The following is a 19,426-nucleotide window of genomic DNA, read 5'->3' on the forward strand; positions in this document are numbered from 1 at the left end:
AAAAAAGTGAATGTAGGGGCGCCTGGGTGGCTCAGTGGGTTAAGCCGCTGCCTTCGGCTCAGGTCATGATCCCAGGTCCTGGGTTCGAGCCCCACATCGGGCTTTCTGCTCAGCAGGGAGCCTGCTTCCTCCTCTCTCTCTGCCTGCCTCTCTGCTTACTTGTGATTTCTCTCTGTCAAATAAATAAATAAAATCTTAAAATCTTAAAAAAAAAAAAAAAAAGTGAATGTAGCTGGTACCACTGTACACTTAAAAATGGTTAAAAGGATCAATTTTACGTTATGTATAATTTAACATAATTTTTAAAGACTAGTAATGTCCCCCAAACCAATGACCTGTATACTCTGAATGGACAAATTGTATGGTATGTGTACTGTGTCTCAATAAGGCTCTTAACATGACGAGCAAGGGCCTAGGGCTCTGCACCCCATGGCTCCTCAGCCAGGCTCCCCGCCCCCCAACTGCCAGAACTCCCACCTGGCTCCCATGGCAAAGGGCCCGGGAGCCAAGGCATGAGGTGGCTGACCTCTCCTAAGAACCCCAGCTAATTCCAGGAGCCAATGAGGGCCTGTGAGGAGGGTAGACTGGGAAGGGCTTCGAGGGAACAAGGACTCGAGGTGGCATTCCACAGAAAAGTCAACACAGGGGGCTCTCCTGAGGAGCTTCCTGCTCTAGAAGGGGAGCAGGTGGTAGGGGCGAGGGAGAGGCACAGCGAGGCCACTAACAGACCTAACACAAGCAGAAGTGGATTACGTGCTGAAGCAGGGCCATGGGGGATGACATGGGAAAAGGAACGCATTCAGACACACTGAGGAGAAAGGGGACTTTGGGACTCTCTGACTCGAGGGGCTGACGGACAGGAGAAAGTTTTAAATGCCATTTTCACTTTTGTGGCAGGGGACAGTGGGTGGGTTGTGGGCTGCTTCTTGGCGAGTTAACTGGGAACATGACTGGGCTGAGAGCAGCCAGTCCTCAGAGGCCCCAGGAGATGGGTCTGCGGTCAGGAGATGCCTGTGCTGGACACACACTTGGTCATGAGTGTGTCAGTGCAGGAGACGTCTGAAGAGGCAGCCAGACAGGATAAATAAGGAGAGTGAGTCAGATGGACAACGGGGGAGCAGTGCAGACAGACCACGGCCACTTGAAAAAACAGCACTTGCCCTTCAAAAGGAAGAAGCCCGGCCTTCTCTCCATTGACCAGTGCCTGAGGAGAATCTCAGCCTAGGACACCCACCTCTTCCAATTTTAATAAGACAACAGAGATCCAGACTTTTACACGAGATCTCTGCTTTAAAAATGTGAGCATTTGGGGGCACCTGGGTGGCTCAGTGGGTTAAAGCCTTCGGCTTGGGTCAAGCCCCGCATCAGGCTCTCTGCTCAGTGGGGAGCCTGCTTCTCCCTCTCCCTGCCTGCCTCTCTGCCTACTTGTGATCTCTCTCTGTCAAATAAATAAAATCTTAATAAATAAATAAGTAACAATGTGAGCATTTATTCCAATGTTTTAAATCATGGTAAGACACCCAGGACATAAAACTGACCACTTCTGTGTGTGGTTCGGTGGCGTCCGTACGCTGCCGTTGAGGGGCACCTGTTGCCAGAACTCCCTCACCCCAAACAGAAATTCTCTAGCCTCGTAACACTCTCTCCCCTCGCCTCCTTCCCCAGCCCGTGGCAATAAGCACTCAATCTGCTGACCCTCCGAGGAGGGCGAGTGTGTGCAGAAACTCATAACCGTGCAGTTGTCCGGGACTTGTCCTCTGGTGACTGGCTTATTCCACTCCATGGAACAGCCTCAAGGCTCATGCCGGCTGCAGCAGGGGTCAGAATTTCCTTCTAAATTTTAAGGGGCACCTTGCAGGCTAAACAAAACACATCCCCTGGCCCACGAGTTCCTGCTTTGAGCCATCCCAGGGGAGCATCAGTTACATCATTATTTTTTAAACTGTTTTTCTGGGAAAAGGAACCTATGAATGTGCCACTAAGTCTGCCGTGAGAGGACTCGCTGTGTGACTGTCCAGGCGTGTTGTGAGCAGCTGTGCACATCCCAGGGACTGATAAGACAGCAGTCCCTGGGCCGCCAGGGTGGCTCAGTCGGGTAAGCGTCTGCCTTGGCTTGGGTCATGATCCTGGGGTCCTGGGATCAAGTCCTGCACCAGGCTCCCTGCTCAACGGACAGCCTGCCTCTCCTTCTGCCTGCCATTCTCCCTGCTTGTGTGTGTATGCACGCGCATACTCTCTGTCAAATAAATAAAAATCTTTTTAAAAAATTGCATATATTAAAAAAAAAAAAAAAAAAAAGACAGCAGTCCTATCACCAGGGTTCCTGAGGCACCACCGTCCACCTCTTGCTCAGTGCGCAGGGCAGGGCACTGGCTCATGGCGCCCATGTGTGACCGTGTGATCCGAGCACACAGGGAAACACCTTACCTGTCTGAGCTGAGATTGAGGCCATATCCTTTTGGTTTCCCAAGTGGCAGGCACATAAACATGACTAGCACAAGCAGACAGCTCTCTGTGGCCATACCCTCACAGGCCTATGGCTACACTCAAAAAAACCATAAGAAAACTGAGTAAAGTGGAGCGCCCTATGCACACTAGGAAGGAAGCCAGCAGGACTGAATGCACGAAGCACCTGATTGAAAGGCCCACGGAAGGGCAGGAGGACACCAACACCTGAGCTCGGCAACACCAATGGTTCATAAGTCACCACAGAACCACAGACAGCCCACTCAGATTCTGGGCAGGATTTCCCTGAGCACTGCACCCAACAGAAGCCTAAATCTGTCTTCCCACAGCTCCCACTCCTGGTACTCCGTTTCAACCCCCGGGGTTCCCCAGGAGGCCCGTTCCACTGTGCCCTCTATGGGCCTTCAAATACCGGCCTTCTGTCCCCGGTCATCGGTACGGACTGGCCCACGCAGCAGCTCCGCAGTTCTGCTACTGAAAGCCCACTTCTGCTGTCAGTGGCATTTGCTTCCGGTGTGTCCCTGTTTATACTGAGCCCTAGGAATGTGACCTGGGTCACTCCCCTACTCCCACGCTTGGCAACTTCCATATTCTGTATGGGTCACCTTACAACTGGCGGTTACCAGTGGGCTCCCTGGGCCATCCCACTGCTTTCTTAGATCCTTCCCCCAACACACATTTACTGGGTACCCATGACGAGCCTCAGCTCTGTCCCTGAGATCCTGGCCAGTCAAGTCCCGAATTTGTCAGGCATACTACTTTTAGATGAACGTACTGGCTGGGGGCTTGGACGGTGAACAAAGACATGCAGCTGTTTGGAAAGGGAAACCCGGGCTCTAGATGGGAGACCGGAGGAAGCTGTGGGCAGGGAGAACCACGGGAGGTGTCGTCCACCATGGGCAGCCAGGCCCTGCTCTGTATGTAGCCACAGACCACCGCCTGGGCTCCTGAAGCTATGCTGCCGCCAAAGACAATCTGCCCTTCTTGGCACTGATAAGTCCCCTCCCCGTGAGGGGGTACCTGTCCCTTCTCCAACTTCCAGGGAGGTAGAACTCTGTAGATGAGCTCTACCACCAGAACAGATCGGGTATTTGGTGGCTGTGTAGGCAAACCAGAGAAGCCCACCGCACCGAGGGAGATGGCTACACAAGACCACCACACGACTCAGCACCACCTCTTTCTTACCACTGTCATCATCTATGACCTGCCACTATTTGCTCTTCCTATAAAAAAAATTCTTTCCTCTCTCATGTTCCCTCACCAGATACTGGAATTTCATCATCTCTGGGACCACTGTCACCATGCATTCCCTTCTATCTGGCCTTTTCTTTCAAAGCCAGCATCCCCCACCGGGATTTGGTGACACCCCCGAGTTGTTTCATCCTTGGACAAAACATCAGGTGTCCTGCGTGCTCTGCTCTGGGCATCTGTCCATAGACCCTGCAGGATCAATGTGTGAGGATCAAGGTCCTCCCGCTCTCTCATTCTGCTTCCCGCTCACTGCCCCAGGGACCGAGCTCACTCTTCACCCAGGCACCTCCTTCCTCAGGCCTGGCAGAGACCCACAGGAGCTGCTCCTCGGGGGTACTGGGAACTGGAAATGCATATTCTCTTCACCACCACTACCCACAGAGCCAGCTCTTTTCTTCCCGACTATTCCAAAGATGGAAAAGTCTCTACCTGGGTGAGGACCTTCAGTTTCCCATCCAAGACTCTGGAATTCCTCAAGGGCTATCTGAATGAGCAGGAATAAGGGGCAGATGCCAGGTCACTGATGGCTTCTGGGGGGGATAACACCACCCCCTGATCAGCCACAGACACACACCGTCTACCCGCCACTGTAACGCCCAACTTTCTGGAGGACAGGACACTGTGCTGCTTCATACTTGTGAAAGTTCTATGTAGTTCCAGGTTCTTTTTTTTTTTTTTCTTTTAGAAGTTCTTATTTATCTGAGAGAGAGAACATGCGAGCGAGCGCGCACATGTGCACGAGTGGGGGGAGGGGCAGAGGCAGAAGCAGTCTCCCCACTGAGAAGGGACCCTGGGATCATGATGACCTGAGCCGAAGGCAGACACTTCACCTACTGAGGCCCCCAGGCGACCCCACCCCCAGATTCTTTTATTGTATATAATTCAGCAACATTGACTGAAAATTGCTAAAAACAGATATGTGGTAGTTCAGGTTCAGACACCTTTCATGTCCATTAAAAACAGACCAACATACGAAGGCATGGCGGACAGACCATGTGCACAGATGGACAGATGGACCGCCTTCCCTCACTCCAAGGGAGCTGTGTGTTCATGCAGCCTTTTGCCTTTGCTCCCATGACTCTCCTTGCCAGAAATGCTTTTGCTCTTCCCTCAGGCCATTTATATGGCCCTGCACTCACGGCCCCAGAGTCGTGGCTCCATGCACACCCCCTCCTCCAAGAACCTGAGCCTCACGCTCCCCCCACCATGCACGTCCCTGCACTCTGGACTTCACAGCACTGTCTCAAAGTCAGACCTTGATGCTTCGGGTCTCTGATTTTATTTCCCGTGTCTCTACATCAGAAGCTGCTTGGGCACAGGCCCAGAGCTCTCTTGTTCCGGGCGCATCCCTCCACCGAGCACCCGGCACAGAACCAAGCTCACGGCTACCTAACGACCCCGTGGCTGCTCTGGAGCACAGACTCTGCAGGGACGCTAAAGGGCTCCTGCAAGACTGGAAGGACGAGGTCAGAAAACTGTGTGTGGGCACAGGGGTCTCAGTCACCGCCATTGCCCCTGCAGACACTTAGGCTGCCTGGAAGGCAAGAGTGGCTCAGAAGTCACACAGATGCATGCGCCTACCCCCACCCCCTGCCCCCGGAGGCCAAGCTCTTCTGCCACGCGTGCGGCCCGGGGGTCACATGGTCCACAGGGGGGCCCGCTTTGAGGGAGGCACCGTCTCTGTGCCTCCCTTCAACCACGTCTCCGAACTATGGGGAGAGTTTGAACTGAACGTAATGACTAGAGCATTTCTGAGGCCAGCCCAGGATGCCAGGGGCTGCCGTTGAAACAAGAGCAGAGAGCGCAGCCTGGGGGAAAGTGACCTTAACCGAGCACAGATGCCGACTCTGACTCCGCTGGACAGGAAGCGTCTATAGGCTCTACACACCCCTGGCCTGGCCTGTGGGAGGGAAGTGAGGCACAGCCCTGGCTGGGGCCGTGGGGCGGGCGGGGGGGGGAGCTTGACACTCACCCACTTGGCGATGGGGCAGCCTCGAGAGCTCTTTCCCTCCTTCCCAGTGTAGATGACCTTCTCGATCCGGATGGCTTTCCCCTTCTCTCCGTACCTGGAGACGGAGACAGAAGCCGCCATCAGCACAGTGGAGCCCCAGAGGAGAGCAGCTTATGGTAAGAAGGCAAGCCTCAGTGTGCTTCGGCGTGGGTTTCATTACCATGGGGTCAACAGAGAAGAGTTTAAGTGTTTGTTCTGTGCCGAGAGCCTCTGGAGACATAGTGGCCACTTACAGCTTCCAGGGCCTCTGGTCCATCTCGCCCAGGGTCGAGGGGATCGTCAAGCACAACATCCCTGGTTATTATCTCCAAGCCTTGGGGAAGGGTGCTCAAGCCAGTGGCTAAACATGGCCCTTGGTAGCCGAGTCACCCTGAGAGTTTGTTATGTATAAATTCAACAGGCAGAACGAGGTAAATGGGGAAAGCCTTCTTGTTTTCCTTCCACAATCCCCAGCTGACACCTGAGCATGAGGAGGACCGACAGCTGAGGCCAGGGGAAGGGACCCTACCAAGCACCAACTGGTCCATGCCCCGCCGCGGACAGCACACACATTCCGCACACGCACTTGCCCTGGCCTGCACATGCACATGCACGTGCAAGGGGGCCCGAGGCCATCTCACGCAGAGGGGAGGAAACTATGACCGCAGAGCTGGCTGCCCTGCCCAAGGCCACACGACCACAGTGCTGTTGGCAACGGGAGCTGCAGTGCTGGACCCCCGACTTTCCGCCTACAGGACTGCAGCCACGTGACTGAATTTCTCGAGGCCTCAGTCTCCTAACCTGCAAAATGGACATAAAAAGGGCTCCCACTTCTTAGACTTGGAAAGAGAACAAAGGACATTGTCGCCAGGGGCTACATGGTTTCAAGTGCTTTGAAGTTCCTGGCACGAGGTAGGAGCTCACGAACTATTAATTCTTAACAACGCAAGCAGCCACCTGACTGAACTGTCTTGTTTTTAATAGCTTTTTAGTTTCTGGAACCAAGTCCTAGCATCTGCAAGCAGGGTCAGCGGTCCCTTCCTCCTGTCCACTCCTCATGCCCCATTTCAGGCTCCTGTCTTTCTGCCCCAGTCAGGGCTCCCCAGATGCTAGGGGCACCTTTGCTTATTCCCTCCCTCGACTAAAATGCTGCTGACTCCATCTCTGCGCGTGAAGCCAGTGACCCAGGGAAGAGACAGAGACTCCCTTACTTGGCCGCCACTTCCTAGGGGTCTCCTGTTCGAAAGATTTTTGATCAAGAATTATTACTTTTATCAAAAGCACTTTTCACACCAAAGGACATTGATGCCTGAATGGTTCTTTTTTTCCTTTGGTCAATTAACGCAGTGTGCTACTTTAACGGACTGTCTAAATCAAACTATCCTTGTATTTTTGTAATGAATCCGAGTCGGCCACGGCCTATTATCTTTAACACACAGTTTAATAGAAATGATAACATTTCACACCTGCCCCCGTTTACCTATGCTCTCGTATGCACTCCCTCACTTCTCAACGTGTTATACCACGGTGCTCTTATGAAACACCGACCTCAGCCCCTGTTTTTTGGTAACTGAAACTAATCCAAAGAGAATTTCTGCTTTTAAGAACAAAGGCAGAAAGCGAACATCGTGTTCAGCGTCTATTTTGCAATGAGCCATTGTGGAGGCAGTGCGCGCCTGGAATAACGGGGCAAGAGTGGCCCCACTAAGCATCTTCCCCAGGAATTCCACTCAGCATCTCCACATCCAGCTGCCAGAGCTCTGAACTGTGTCCGTGAACATCTGGGCTTTGTCTTGATTTATTTTGTGCATCCGTTAGCCAGATGTATCTTAAGGTATGAGAGAAGCCTAAAAGAGGTAATTGGAGGGAGGGAGGGTCCAGGAATGCTCAAACGTTTCTCCCTGTAAGTCAAATGTAACTGTTGCTTCACTTTACTGCCATTTTCGGTTTAGGAAAATTTTCAAAGGGACACTCCACTTCTAGATAGTGCAGGAGACCTGCATTCTTTCTCATGTCTGCTCTGCTTCCAGGAATCTCTAGGCCTCTGAGCTCACTGCACAGACACACCAAGACTTAGAAACAAGATATTCATTGTTGCATCGACAACTGAGAAATTAGAAACAACTTAAATATCCAGCATAGGACTGGCTAATTACAATATAATCAATATAATAAATTTCCATATAATGGAAAACCATGCAGCCATCAAAAAGGATTCGACATAATTGTATGCACTAACATAGAGGAAATTAACAAGGGGGGAGGCAGCTGCAAACAGTGGGTATGTTATGATTGATCCCCTTTGGTGTAAAATTTATCTATATATGTGTAGCTATAAACGCTTAGAAAAAACTGAAGGGTAAGCATGAAACTTTCTTTTTAAAGTTTCTTCTGGATAATTGCTGGAGAGCTTTATTCATTCTTAGCTTTTTTAAAGCAAGACTTTTACAGACAGGTTTTATTTTTGTAATTGGGAAAGAAAAATTATTTTTTAAAATACTGATATATGGTTTCTTTGAGTTCCCAGAGATCTTGAGTGAAACTGAGAATACTGAAGAGGTGAAAAGCATTTCTGAGAATTAGCACATGAAAATTCTATGGCTATGTGAGTCCCTTATAGAATGTGTTTGGGGACAGGACCCTGGGGAGTTGACATGGTGTGGCCTGTTTCCAGAGGAAAAGACCAGATACTGCCACTTTTGTTCGGTTCCTGGAAAACTTTCACAAACATTTATCAGGAAGTGGTCCCCAAGTGCAAAGCCTGGATACTTGGTGTGTCCTGGGGTCCCTGTGGAAAGGACAGCGCAAGTGTCCATGCTGCTCTCACCAAAACAGACAGGATATCATGTTCCCCACAGGAGGGTGAGCTGAGGACACTGACGTGAGCTTTCTGACCAGTACCTTCCCTGCCATCCCACCCATGTGAGAAATACTTCCTGCACTGACCTGCATATTCAAGAGCAAATAAGAGCCAAGCACTGTCTGATCAGCTAGACCTTCTCTCTCTGTGCTTAAAGACAACCAATCAACTCTGGATTTGGGTCTTTTTTTTTTTTTCCCTTAAATGTCTCACTCGCTGGTCTATCATTAAGATGATATTCTAGAACATCTAGATGATGTTCATCCCCATAGACGAACTCCTAGACCCTAAGCAAAGTCTGAAAGAACAGGCTGAAACCTTACTCTGAGGGATAACTCGATCATCTTAGCAAGTAATTCTCAAAGGGTGGTGGCGAGACCAGCGCCACCTGGGAACTCGGGAGGAATGCAGACTCTCGGGTCCCATCCCAGACCTGCTGCAGGGTCAGGAACTCTGGGGTGGGGCCAGGGATCTGTGCTTTCACGAGTCCTCTGGGAAACTCTGAAGCCTGCTCAAGTTTGAGAACCACTGACCTAAAGTTGGACTTCTTTGAGGTTCCCTTTATCACACGGTAACGAGACCAGTCAGACCCCCTGAACTCAGAGGCTTTTTTGCCAGCACGGGGCTGGTTCTCTGTTTTTCGAATAAACACTGAATGAACTCCTAGGCTGCACAGAATCCCCTTCCCAGTTGGAGGACAAGGGACTCTGCAGCACAACCTTCTCAGACACGGGTTTGAACAACTGACTACAATTACCTATGTCAGTGGGGACCTGGGTTCCCACAGGTGGAACCCATAAATAAGTTGGAAGAATATTTTAGGATTTGCTTTTGACCTCCCCCTCCTTTTTCCAAATCTTTACAGAGAAGCTAAAAGCACCAACGTCTCCTTGATTTCAGTTCACTTCCCCTTCCTGACTTTGGCCAACTTCTGGCGGTAGAGTGGTCCTGCAGAGAGAGGGTTGGCGGGGAGAGGTCTAGGGAAAAAGACAGCCTGGACCATTCACAGACTAGACCCCCAGCCTGGTGATATTCACTAATCATTCATTCCTCTCCTTCTTCCACAAGAAAACTTTTTTTTTTTTAAGTTCTATAAGATAAAAATAACAGGTGATGAAATCAGAATAAAGGGGGAAAAGACGGATGTAATGTTGGTGTGCAAAGATGCAAGCAGTAGGGTCTTGTGTGTATTTCTGAGAGATGGGCCTAGAAAATTTCATTGTATGAGAAATCCAGCAAACGCATGAAGACTCCTTTGGGTCATGTCAAAAGGACTCAGGAGTGAACCTGACTAGGTTCCCATGGGCCAAAGATGAGAAATTACATTCCTCCTAATAGGGGTACACAAATCTGGCTCTAAGCTTACCAGCAGCTAACGAAGATGGAAACGCAATCTGTTACATAATTTACAAGGTCCTTAAGATAAAAATAAACCAGCTGCTGAGGAAAAACACAAGTATTCCTGGTCTTGACAGGAATTCCTCCCTTGGATCAGTTTCTGAAGAATCTACAGTTTGCTGTTATTTTTAAAGCAATGAAGGGGGAAAAAAAAGGACAAATCTCAACTTTATCACTATCTCCTAATCCTTGTTTCAAAACATACTCTTCCATAACTAAAAGTTATTTAGCGAGCTGTCTAGAAATTTTGTAAAATTGTTACCAAGAAACAAACACAAACAAAAACTGTCCCAGATCAATGTGCACATTGGAATCCCCTGTAGCCCTCAACCTGCAAACCACAGTATCAAGATTTCCTTGAAAAAAAAAAAAAAAAAAATCATCACAGGCCAACTTGCTGGCTGCCCCAGCCTTGGCACTGTGACGCATACACGTGTCAGCACACGTGGGTGTGCATATGTAATGCATACCCTGTCTTAAATGTTCTGTTCTCATGGACTCAGAGGTACCCTTGCAATCAGGCTCGAATGTGCAGATTGGGTCTTTGATCAAATGCTTTTCTGATGGGCTACTTTGAATCTAAATGTTTGCAGATGGTGCAGGACGATTAGGAGTCATTACAAGAGATCACAGTCCTCCAACCATCTTACCACTTATTTACTCAGGGATGCCAGTACAGCTTTCCCGGTCAAAATCATGTTCCCTGCTACATTAATGACAAGATTCATCTGGCTCCCCGATCAGACGAAATTTGGTTCCCAAATCTGTGGGAACACTGAGCCACTCAGCCTTCCACACATCTGTCTGTATATGTACATACAAACATGTTTATCTACATAATCGTTGCCTTTACTATTAAAATGCTAATGCTTGTTATAAAATTTCTACCAGTACATATATGTATGAGACAGAACCCTTTGTGCGTGGTCATTCCCTATAAGCACGAAGTGCTCTCCAGACATGGATTCAGCTTCTCTTTGTAACTCTCCTACAGTGTATGTGTACTTCTATCAGCTCCATTTTGCAGATACAAAAACTGAGTCACAGAGTGGAACAACTTACGCAAGGACTCAGCAGGAAGGGCAGGGCCAGGATTAGATTGTGACATCTAGCTCCAGTATCCACATGTTCTCAATCATCAAGCTATTTTACCCTTCTGTACACTAGAATTAATGGCATTTCATATCTGCTTTGGACACGTACATAGATTTTAAAGTCTCTATCTACACAAATTGCTTAAAAAAACAAAACAGGGTTGTTAAGGAAAAACCCTATAGTCCCGAGTTTGCATTCTAAATGTTAATGTAAACTGCGATGTATCTGGTCAGTAATCAATAACCAAAAATAAAAACTTGACACGTATCTCTTAGCTCTTTCTACTGAAATGGCCTAGAAGCAATGGGCACATCTAGTACCAGAGTTTGTTTTCTAAGTACTTTTCCCCCAGTAAAAGGGACCGGGACTTCTTGGGTAAGTGTGGAATGTGAGCCCCAAGCATAATACCACATGAGGAATGGAGAAAGCTATCAGACTCCCGGGACAGCGTCGCAACGACTCAGGGTATAACCTGAATAGACACCCACTGGCCAACGAGGAAGCATTCTATTCCTCCTAGTGGAGGCACAAAAAACCACATATGAAGTTGTTTTGAAAAAAAGAAAGAAAAAATGATCTGATTCCCATGACATCTTAGGTCCAGCTGAGAATTTACAGGCCATAGCGAGGGCAGAAGGACACAGTGAACGATATTTCAAAAAAGCCAGCAGCAAAATTCAGACCTCGAGAAACACTACGGGACAGGGTCATTTCACCAAATTTCTTCAATAAAAAGTAGTTCAAAAGGAGAGAGAAGAGCCGGGGAGGGGAAGAGAGAGGGCAGACCTATGGAGAGAGCCCCGTAGTCAACCTTCCAGTGTGGGTATCGCGACCTCCTTCCTGTTCGTCGTCCGGTATGAGGCAATGACAATGAGAGGCGCCTCAATGCCGCGCTCTCTTAACTGCCCACCTCTGCTTGGACACCTGGGCGTCACTCACCGCTCCTCCATGAGCTCCCGGATAGAGGCTACCGTGGGGCCAGATCCCAGGTGAGTATAATACGGACCTTCATCTTTCTCCACTATTTGTTCTGCAGAGACACAGAGTAAACATTATTTGGAGGCATCGGTTCATAACATCAATTCAGAAAGGCAAACCACCAATAGGAATGTTAACGGGCACATTACAAAACAAGAAATTCAAATGGCTTATAAACATGTGAAAATGTGTTCAACTAACTCCTTTAGGAATCAGGATATGCACACTAAGATTACAGTGTAACACCGCGGCACACCGGGCAGACTGGCAAAAGCTGAAGAATCTGGTAAAATCAAGTCAAGATTGTCAAGACTGTGGTAGAACCACTTCAGAATTCAGTCTGCCGCGCTGTCCGCGTTCTACACCGGGGTCGGCAAACCACTCTACTCCTAGGGCTATACACACAGGAATAAAAAATAACGACTCACTCGGATACTTGTAGGCTAATTGATGAGAGCCAAAAGGTGAAAACAACACAAATGTCCATCCACAGTTGGACAAAATGTGGGGTCACCGCCCAATGGAGTATCATCCAAACCTAAAAAGGAACAAGCTTCCGAAACCTGCTACAACATGGATAAGCCTGGAAAACTTGATGCTGGGTGAGAGAAGCCAGACGCAAGAAGACGGCTACTATGTGACTCCACTTAGAGATGCCCAGAACAGGCAAATTCCTAGAGAGAGAGAGATTAGACTAGAAGGTTACCAGGCCCGTCAGGGGCAGAGAAAGGGGACTTACTGAGCACTGCCTTTCTGCGTGGGGGGATGAAAAGGTTTTGGGAACCGCGGGGACTGGCCGTATGGTGTTGTGAGTGTAGTTAATGCCACTAAACCGTACATTTGAAAATGGTGAAAATGGCAAGTGTTCTGTTATATATATTTTACCACAATTTAAACCAAAAAAAAAAAAAAAAAAAAAAGAGGGAAGTACTGACATGCGGTACAAGGCAGATGAACCTGAAAAACAGGACATGTGGAAGAAGCTGGACCCAAACCACTGCACGCTGCGCAGCCCTGCCCACAGGAAATAGCCAGAACGGTGAGGCTGCGGAAGCAGAACGCAGACTGACGGCGGCTGGAGGCTGGGAGGAGGGACAGAGCGCACAGGAACTGCGGGACGAGTACGGGGCTTTGTGCTGGGGTGATGGACATGTTCTGGAACTGGAGAGACGTGGTGGTTGTGCCCTGTACATGTACTAAACACCACGGAAGTGCTTACTTGCCAACGGTTAAGTTTTATGTTGTAGGACATTCACTGCATTCATTCATTCATTCATTCATTCACAAAAGGAACAAATTATTGAGGCACGGAGCCTGGATGAATTTTAAATGGATTTTTCTCAATGAAAGAAAGGAGACCCAAATGACTATGTCATAGTAAGGAGCTTTTGGCTACTATATGTGGCTAAAAACAGAAAGAACTTTACACGAATACTATACTGTAGTTGGTAAGTTTGTTTTATGTCTAAAGAAATGGGACAACTAAGTGCACTGTGGTATCCCACACTGGTCCTAGAACAGAAAAAGGATGTTAGTGGAAACAATGACAAAATCCAAAGTCTGTAGTTCATAATATTGTAACAACATTAATGTCTGATTTTTAAGTGCACCATAACTATGTAAGATGCTTACATTAGGGGTAGATGGATAAAAGGTATACACAAACTCTCTGTTCCAACTCTGCAACTCTTCTATACATATAAAATCATTAAAGGCTTGAAAAAAATAAAAAACTAGGGAGCGGGCCCTACTTCGTGGATTCTGTCCTAGAAGAAATCTTAGTTACATGCATCAAAACACATGTACAAAGATTTTCATTAGCAACCTTGTTTTCAATAGTCAAAACTGGAAACCTATAATCCCACCACAGTGGGATGGATAAATAGAGTGTGGTACATCGTACGATGGGCTCTCTCTAGCAGTGAGAACTGACAACCTTCGACAACATGGTTGAGCACCACAAGGTCACAGTAATGGAAAGAAGCATGGCAGAGAACAAATACAGTAAGATTACACTTAAATAATATTCAAAAGTAGGCTCCACTAAACTATACTGTTTAAAGACACATGCAGAGGTGGTAAAATTATTAGGCTGAAATATGAAATGGCAGACATTCAACGGCTTTTTACCTACACACAATGGTGATTTTATATGGTCCAATCTTATTATAAAGTAAAACAAGAAAATCCTTGTCACAAGTCAAGAGAGTGGTTGCCTCTGGAGGATGGAAGAGGAATGTGAATGGGACAGGGGTGCCGGGGACTTCTGAGGAGGAGGAAATGGCCTATTTTTGACCTAGGTTGTGGCTACCCAGGCATTCACTTTATAAATTTTCACTGAGTTGTATGTGAATGTTTTGCATACTTTCCTATACATGTAAGTCACAATTCTTTGTATATAAAAACACTGTCATATCTCTTTTATGCAGGATGTTATGCTCAGCTTTATGGGGGATTCAAGATAGGATGATATCTAATTGTTGCCTTTTAAAAGTTTATGGTCTGTCTGGGTAGATAATATCCACGAACAAGAAGATACCTAATGGCATTTCAAATCAATGGGGAGATTCATTTTTCAATGCACAGTGTTGAGACAATGAGGGAAAAGTCTGATCCACACTCAATACCTTACCCTCAAATATATTCCAAAGAGCTGGAAGATTTAAATACAAAAAAAAAAAAAAATTGAAACTATGCAAGTTCTGAAAGAAAAACAATGGGAGAGTTTCAAAAATATTCATAGAAAAGGGAAATCTTCTCTAAGTGTAACATGAAATTCTAAAGCCCCCCGGCACATATATACAAATCCCAATAAATTTAACTAAAAAAAAAGTTTATAGTAATAGCTACCAAAAGTCAAGCTAAAAGACAAATAACACGCTGGGGACAAATATCTGGAATTCATACCAGACAAAAGGGTAATTTCCTTAAAATATCAAGAACTTCTATAGCTAAATAAGGTCAATAATTCAAGAGAAAAATTTAAAAAGGATAAAAGGGAAATGCAAATGGCTCAAACATCTGTAAAACACAAGAAGGTACCAGGTTTACCTTCCCGAGGAGTTGCCATCAGGGTCCTGTGTTGGTGAGAGTACAGGAAAACAGGCAGTATGCAAAGTAATTTAGCAATATGTTAAAATCACAAATGCACACGAGTCCATCTGACTCCGCAATTTCACAAAGAATTTCAAATCTTCTAAGAACTCATTTCTGGAAATTCAGATATGTGCACAATAGTACTTGTATACACGAATACTCACTACCTCATTTGTAATGGCAAAGTAACAGAAACCTCAATGTCCATCACGATGCATTATGTATTCCAAAGACACTGGGGCATGTCCGTATAATGAAATGCTAAGCAATATCAAAAGGAATGAGGCAGCTCCAGATTTACGGACAAAACACGACCTCCAAGATATTTTAAATGGGGAGGAAAAAAGAAAATTTCAATACTGCGTGTATAACACACTACAGTCAGTGTACACACGCAATCACACATACATGAGTGTGCACACATCACACATACACACTACGTGCAAGCCAATCGGTGTGTGGGTCGCCACCCACACTAAAAATAAGTGTAAGAGCAAGTTTGTGAAAATGAGTTTAGTTGTGTTTCTGGCTTTAAAAACAAACAAGAAGGGGCGCTTGGGTGGCTCAGTTGGTTAAGCATCTGGCTCTTGATTCTGGCTCAGGTCACGATCTCAGAGTCGTGAGACTGAACCCCGCGTTGTACTCCATGTGGGGTGTAGAGCCTGCTTAAGATTCCCTCTCCCCCTCTCCCTCTGCACCCCTCCCCTTTCTCTTAAAATAAAATAAAGTAAAATAAAAAAACAAACAAACAAGGAAAGGTCTGCAGAGCCTTCAGGCCACTGTGAAGCTGGGCAGGTCCCGGCCAGGCTGAGTATGTTGATCTCACTGAACTCCCAGCCCTTTGACATTTCCCTGAAGCCCCTCAATAAAATGGTTTGATCCCCCAAAAAAGATAGCAACGGTATATCCAGCCAATGAATTGACCAGACGTGTCTGCCTCTTATGGCTTCTGCTCCTGGAGGCTCTTCATCCCCCACTAATGTCCTGGGTCAGGCTTTTGTCTGAATTATGGGTATGGTTTAACTGATCTCAGCCCTCCTAGGTTATCCTTCCTAATTCCGCCAGTTTATACACCCCCCAACAAAAAAATCTGATCACACTGCTTCCCCCGAATGACCCCATGTTAGACAAGAGAAAGAACCCAAATTCCAGAGCACAGTCCACAAGGGCCCTTGGAGCCATCTGTGCACACGTCCCACCCCACGTTCGGCAGCGACCAGCACAGCTCCTGCCACCCAACTGTGCGATCCCTCCGTGTCTTCAAGAGGGTTTCCCCACTGACAACAGTGCCCTCCCTTATTTCTGTCTTTGGAAAAGCTCCTCTTTTAAGGTCTAGTTCAAATGCCACCTCTTCTCTGAAACGCCAGGGCACCTGTCAGGGTCCACTTCACCTCTGGATTCCCAGATCACCTTGCAGACAACAGAAACATCAAGGCACGTATCACCACCCGTGTCTGTCATTAGTATGGCACAGCAGAAAGAACGTGGATTCTGCAGAGACCTGGGGACCTGTGATGCGACCGGTTACCCTCCCGACCTGTAATCCTCATGCCTTCCTGTGCACACTGCACAGAGGGCTCCGTGCAGTCTTTGGCGCATGAGACGAACTCAGAGCCTGTTGTCCAGGCTCTGCCAAACAAATTGTGTGACTGTGGCCAAGTGACACAACCCTTATGAGCCTTAAGAGCAGTTAAAATAACGTTCCTGCATTACAGAATCATTGATGATGAGATGAGAGTTAGTCACCTAGCACTGTTCTCAACCTATCGGTGCCTAAATGTTTCATGAATGAATGAATGTTTTCAACTAAAGGATTAAAAATGACTTGCTCCAAATATACACTATTCCGAACATAACACAGAGAGGATTGCAGAAGGAAGCATATGGAATGGGGGCGGGAGGGAGGGGAGACCAGAGAAGGCTGGGGAAAGGAAATATAAGAATGTGGGTGTTGGAAGTAGTGGTCTGAAGCTCTTTATAGGTGCTAGGAGACTACATGGTATATAGAAAACAGAATATAAGAAGATGCCAGAACTTCTGGGCTCTATTCCAGCTCCTATTGTCTGGAGAAAAGTCAAAATAATGGATTGACTGCAGAATCTTCCACTGGAACTAGAACATAATGTAGCTTTTAGTGACTACCTTCTGCCCCCCAGTCAGAAAAGCTCAAAACTTACTGGCTTAAAGGCAGAGAAAGGAGATTTTCAAGAAGATGCAAACCAAATCTTGGCCATTCCAGCCGCTGAGAAAAAAGATACAGATCCGAAACCAAGCCAGCCTCCACACTGGATGGTCAGGTTTCTCGGGGAAGGCCTCGAAAATGCAAAGGCAGACACAGCTCCGAGTGCCAAGCAAAAGCAAAGTCATTCTTTCCCATCTGTCAGTTTACAAGGCAGCCCAGGGAGTCCTTCGGAAGCACTGTTCCCTTTAACTATATCCCTTTTTCCTGACCTACATCTATAAAAACATATAAGATAGATATATTTAAACATAAAGATAGATTGGGGCGCCTGGATGGCTCAGTGGGTTAAAGCCTCTGCCTTCGGCTCAGGTCATGATCCCAGGGTCCTGGGATCGAGCCCCGCATCGAGCTCTCTGCTCAGCAGGGAGCCTGCTTCCTCCTTTCTCTCTCTCTGCCTGCCTCTCTGCCTACTTGTGATCGCTGTCTGTCAAATAAATAAATAAAATCTTTAAAAAAAAAACAAAACATAAAGATAGATCTCCTTCCTTGATTATATGTTGATTATATGTCTGTATCAGGGAGAAGATATTCTGTGGAAAAAAATTAAACTTAAAACCAAGTATGCTTAGTTATAAAACTAGTATACATTTGCAAATGTAATTATTCACAGGTATATGTTTATACATCCACAAGGCTGTATATTTCATTATATATATTTATATAGGCAAGAGAATATACGTCTCATTATATATACACATATACACACATATATGTATTTATATACATATATACATGCATATATACACATTCGCGTGTGTGTGTATCTTTTCTATAGCAATGGGCTTGTACTTGGTTATGGTGCCAGACAAGTGACAATAATTTGCAAGGTTGGGATAATGTTCTAAAGAATGCAGTACACATTCTCAATCAGTAAGCAATATATGCCTCTGTTTTTTCATAGGGAAATAAGGTTTATTAACATTTTTTGGTGCTGTTTAATGCTATTCATCTTAAATTCAATACATGAGTTTACCCTATTTACATTTACTGTCATAATATATGTTTGCTCTTCTGTCAGTGTATATTATGTTTTCCATGCTGTGTCCTTGTTTTTTTCTTTCCTGTATTTGTTCTAGGTTTTAAATTTTCTTTTACTCCCTACCCTCAACCCTGGTAATTTAGAAAAATCTGTAGTATGTCTTTAGTAATGTTCATTGTACTTTTGCTGAGAAAGAAGTTATTAGCATCCTTATAATTTCTCCCACCTCCTCCTTCATTTTGTCTCCTGCTTTTTGTGGGTATCCTTATGAACATAGCTTTTCCTCTCTGTTAGCAAAGAGATATTTGATATAAAACAATTTCAAATATAAGTAAATAAATTACTCCTGTTTTAGAAAAACAATGATTACAGTTATTTAAATGTAGACTTCACATTTGAGTATATTTAGTGTCCCATCATATATATAAATTCCCTGATCCATTACTTATCTGATTCATCTCTAGAAAATTTGAGTTCTTGTATATTTGGAAGTATTTTAAGAAATTTTTACATGTGAAGGGCAACATAAGTGGGTATAGAATTCCCAGGTCAAACTTTTAATATTCCGAGAACAGCAATACACATCTCCAACAACAAAAATCGGATCCACCATAAATAAAGAACCCATGCCAATCAATAAGAAAAAAAACAGAAACACAACAGAGAAATGGGCAAATGGCTTGCATGGGCACTCTATAGAAAAGTATGAACAGGTATGAAAAGGTCTCAACCTCATCAGTCATGAGGGAAATGCAAATTAAAGCCATGATGGGATACACCTGCCACAACGGCAGGAAGACTGCTGATACCATTTGCTGGTGAGGATGTGGAGTATGGCTGGCAGGAGTTTAAAGGGTCACAAGCACTTTGGAAAACGAATAGTAGCAACCTAAGCTGAACACAGACAATTTCAGTCTTGGGTATATAACCAATGGAAATATGTAAGCGTATACCTCCGTGTTCCAAAAGACCTATAGAAGATATCTTATATCAGCATGATTCATAATAACCTTCAAATTGGAAACGATCCAAATGATCATCAATGGTCAAACGGATACACTGTGGTATATT

The 19,426-nt window shown here is 46.1% G+C and overlaps 1 protein-coding gene across 6 annotated transcripts in view; it reads right to left on the minus strand.

The window, feature by feature from the left end:
• TET3 (tet methylcytosine dioxygenase 3) overlaps positions 1 to 19,426 on the minus strand; it is a 103,230-nt gene that overhangs the window by 19,518 nt on the left and 64,286 nt on the right. For all 6 annotated transcript variants that reach the window (XM_047744058.1, XM_047744062.1, XM_047744057.1 and 3 more), the window contains 2 exons: positions 12,000 to 12,090; positions 5,690 to 5,783 (listed from right to left, as the gene is read on the minus strand). In XM_047744058.1, coding sequence (XP_047600014.1) covers positions 5,690 to 5,783; positions 12,000 to 12,090 — 185 coding nt within the window. The remainder of the gene's footprint in view (positions 1 to 5,689; positions 5,784 to 11,999; positions 12,091 to 19,426) is intronic.

This window comes from Lutra lutra, chromosome 9, assembly GCF_902655055.1.
Source record: "Lutra lutra chromosome 9, mLutLut1.2, whole genome shotgun sequence".
Taxonomy (NCBI): Eukaryota; Metazoa; Chordata; class Mammalia; order Carnivora; family Mustelidae; genus Lutra; species Lutra lutra.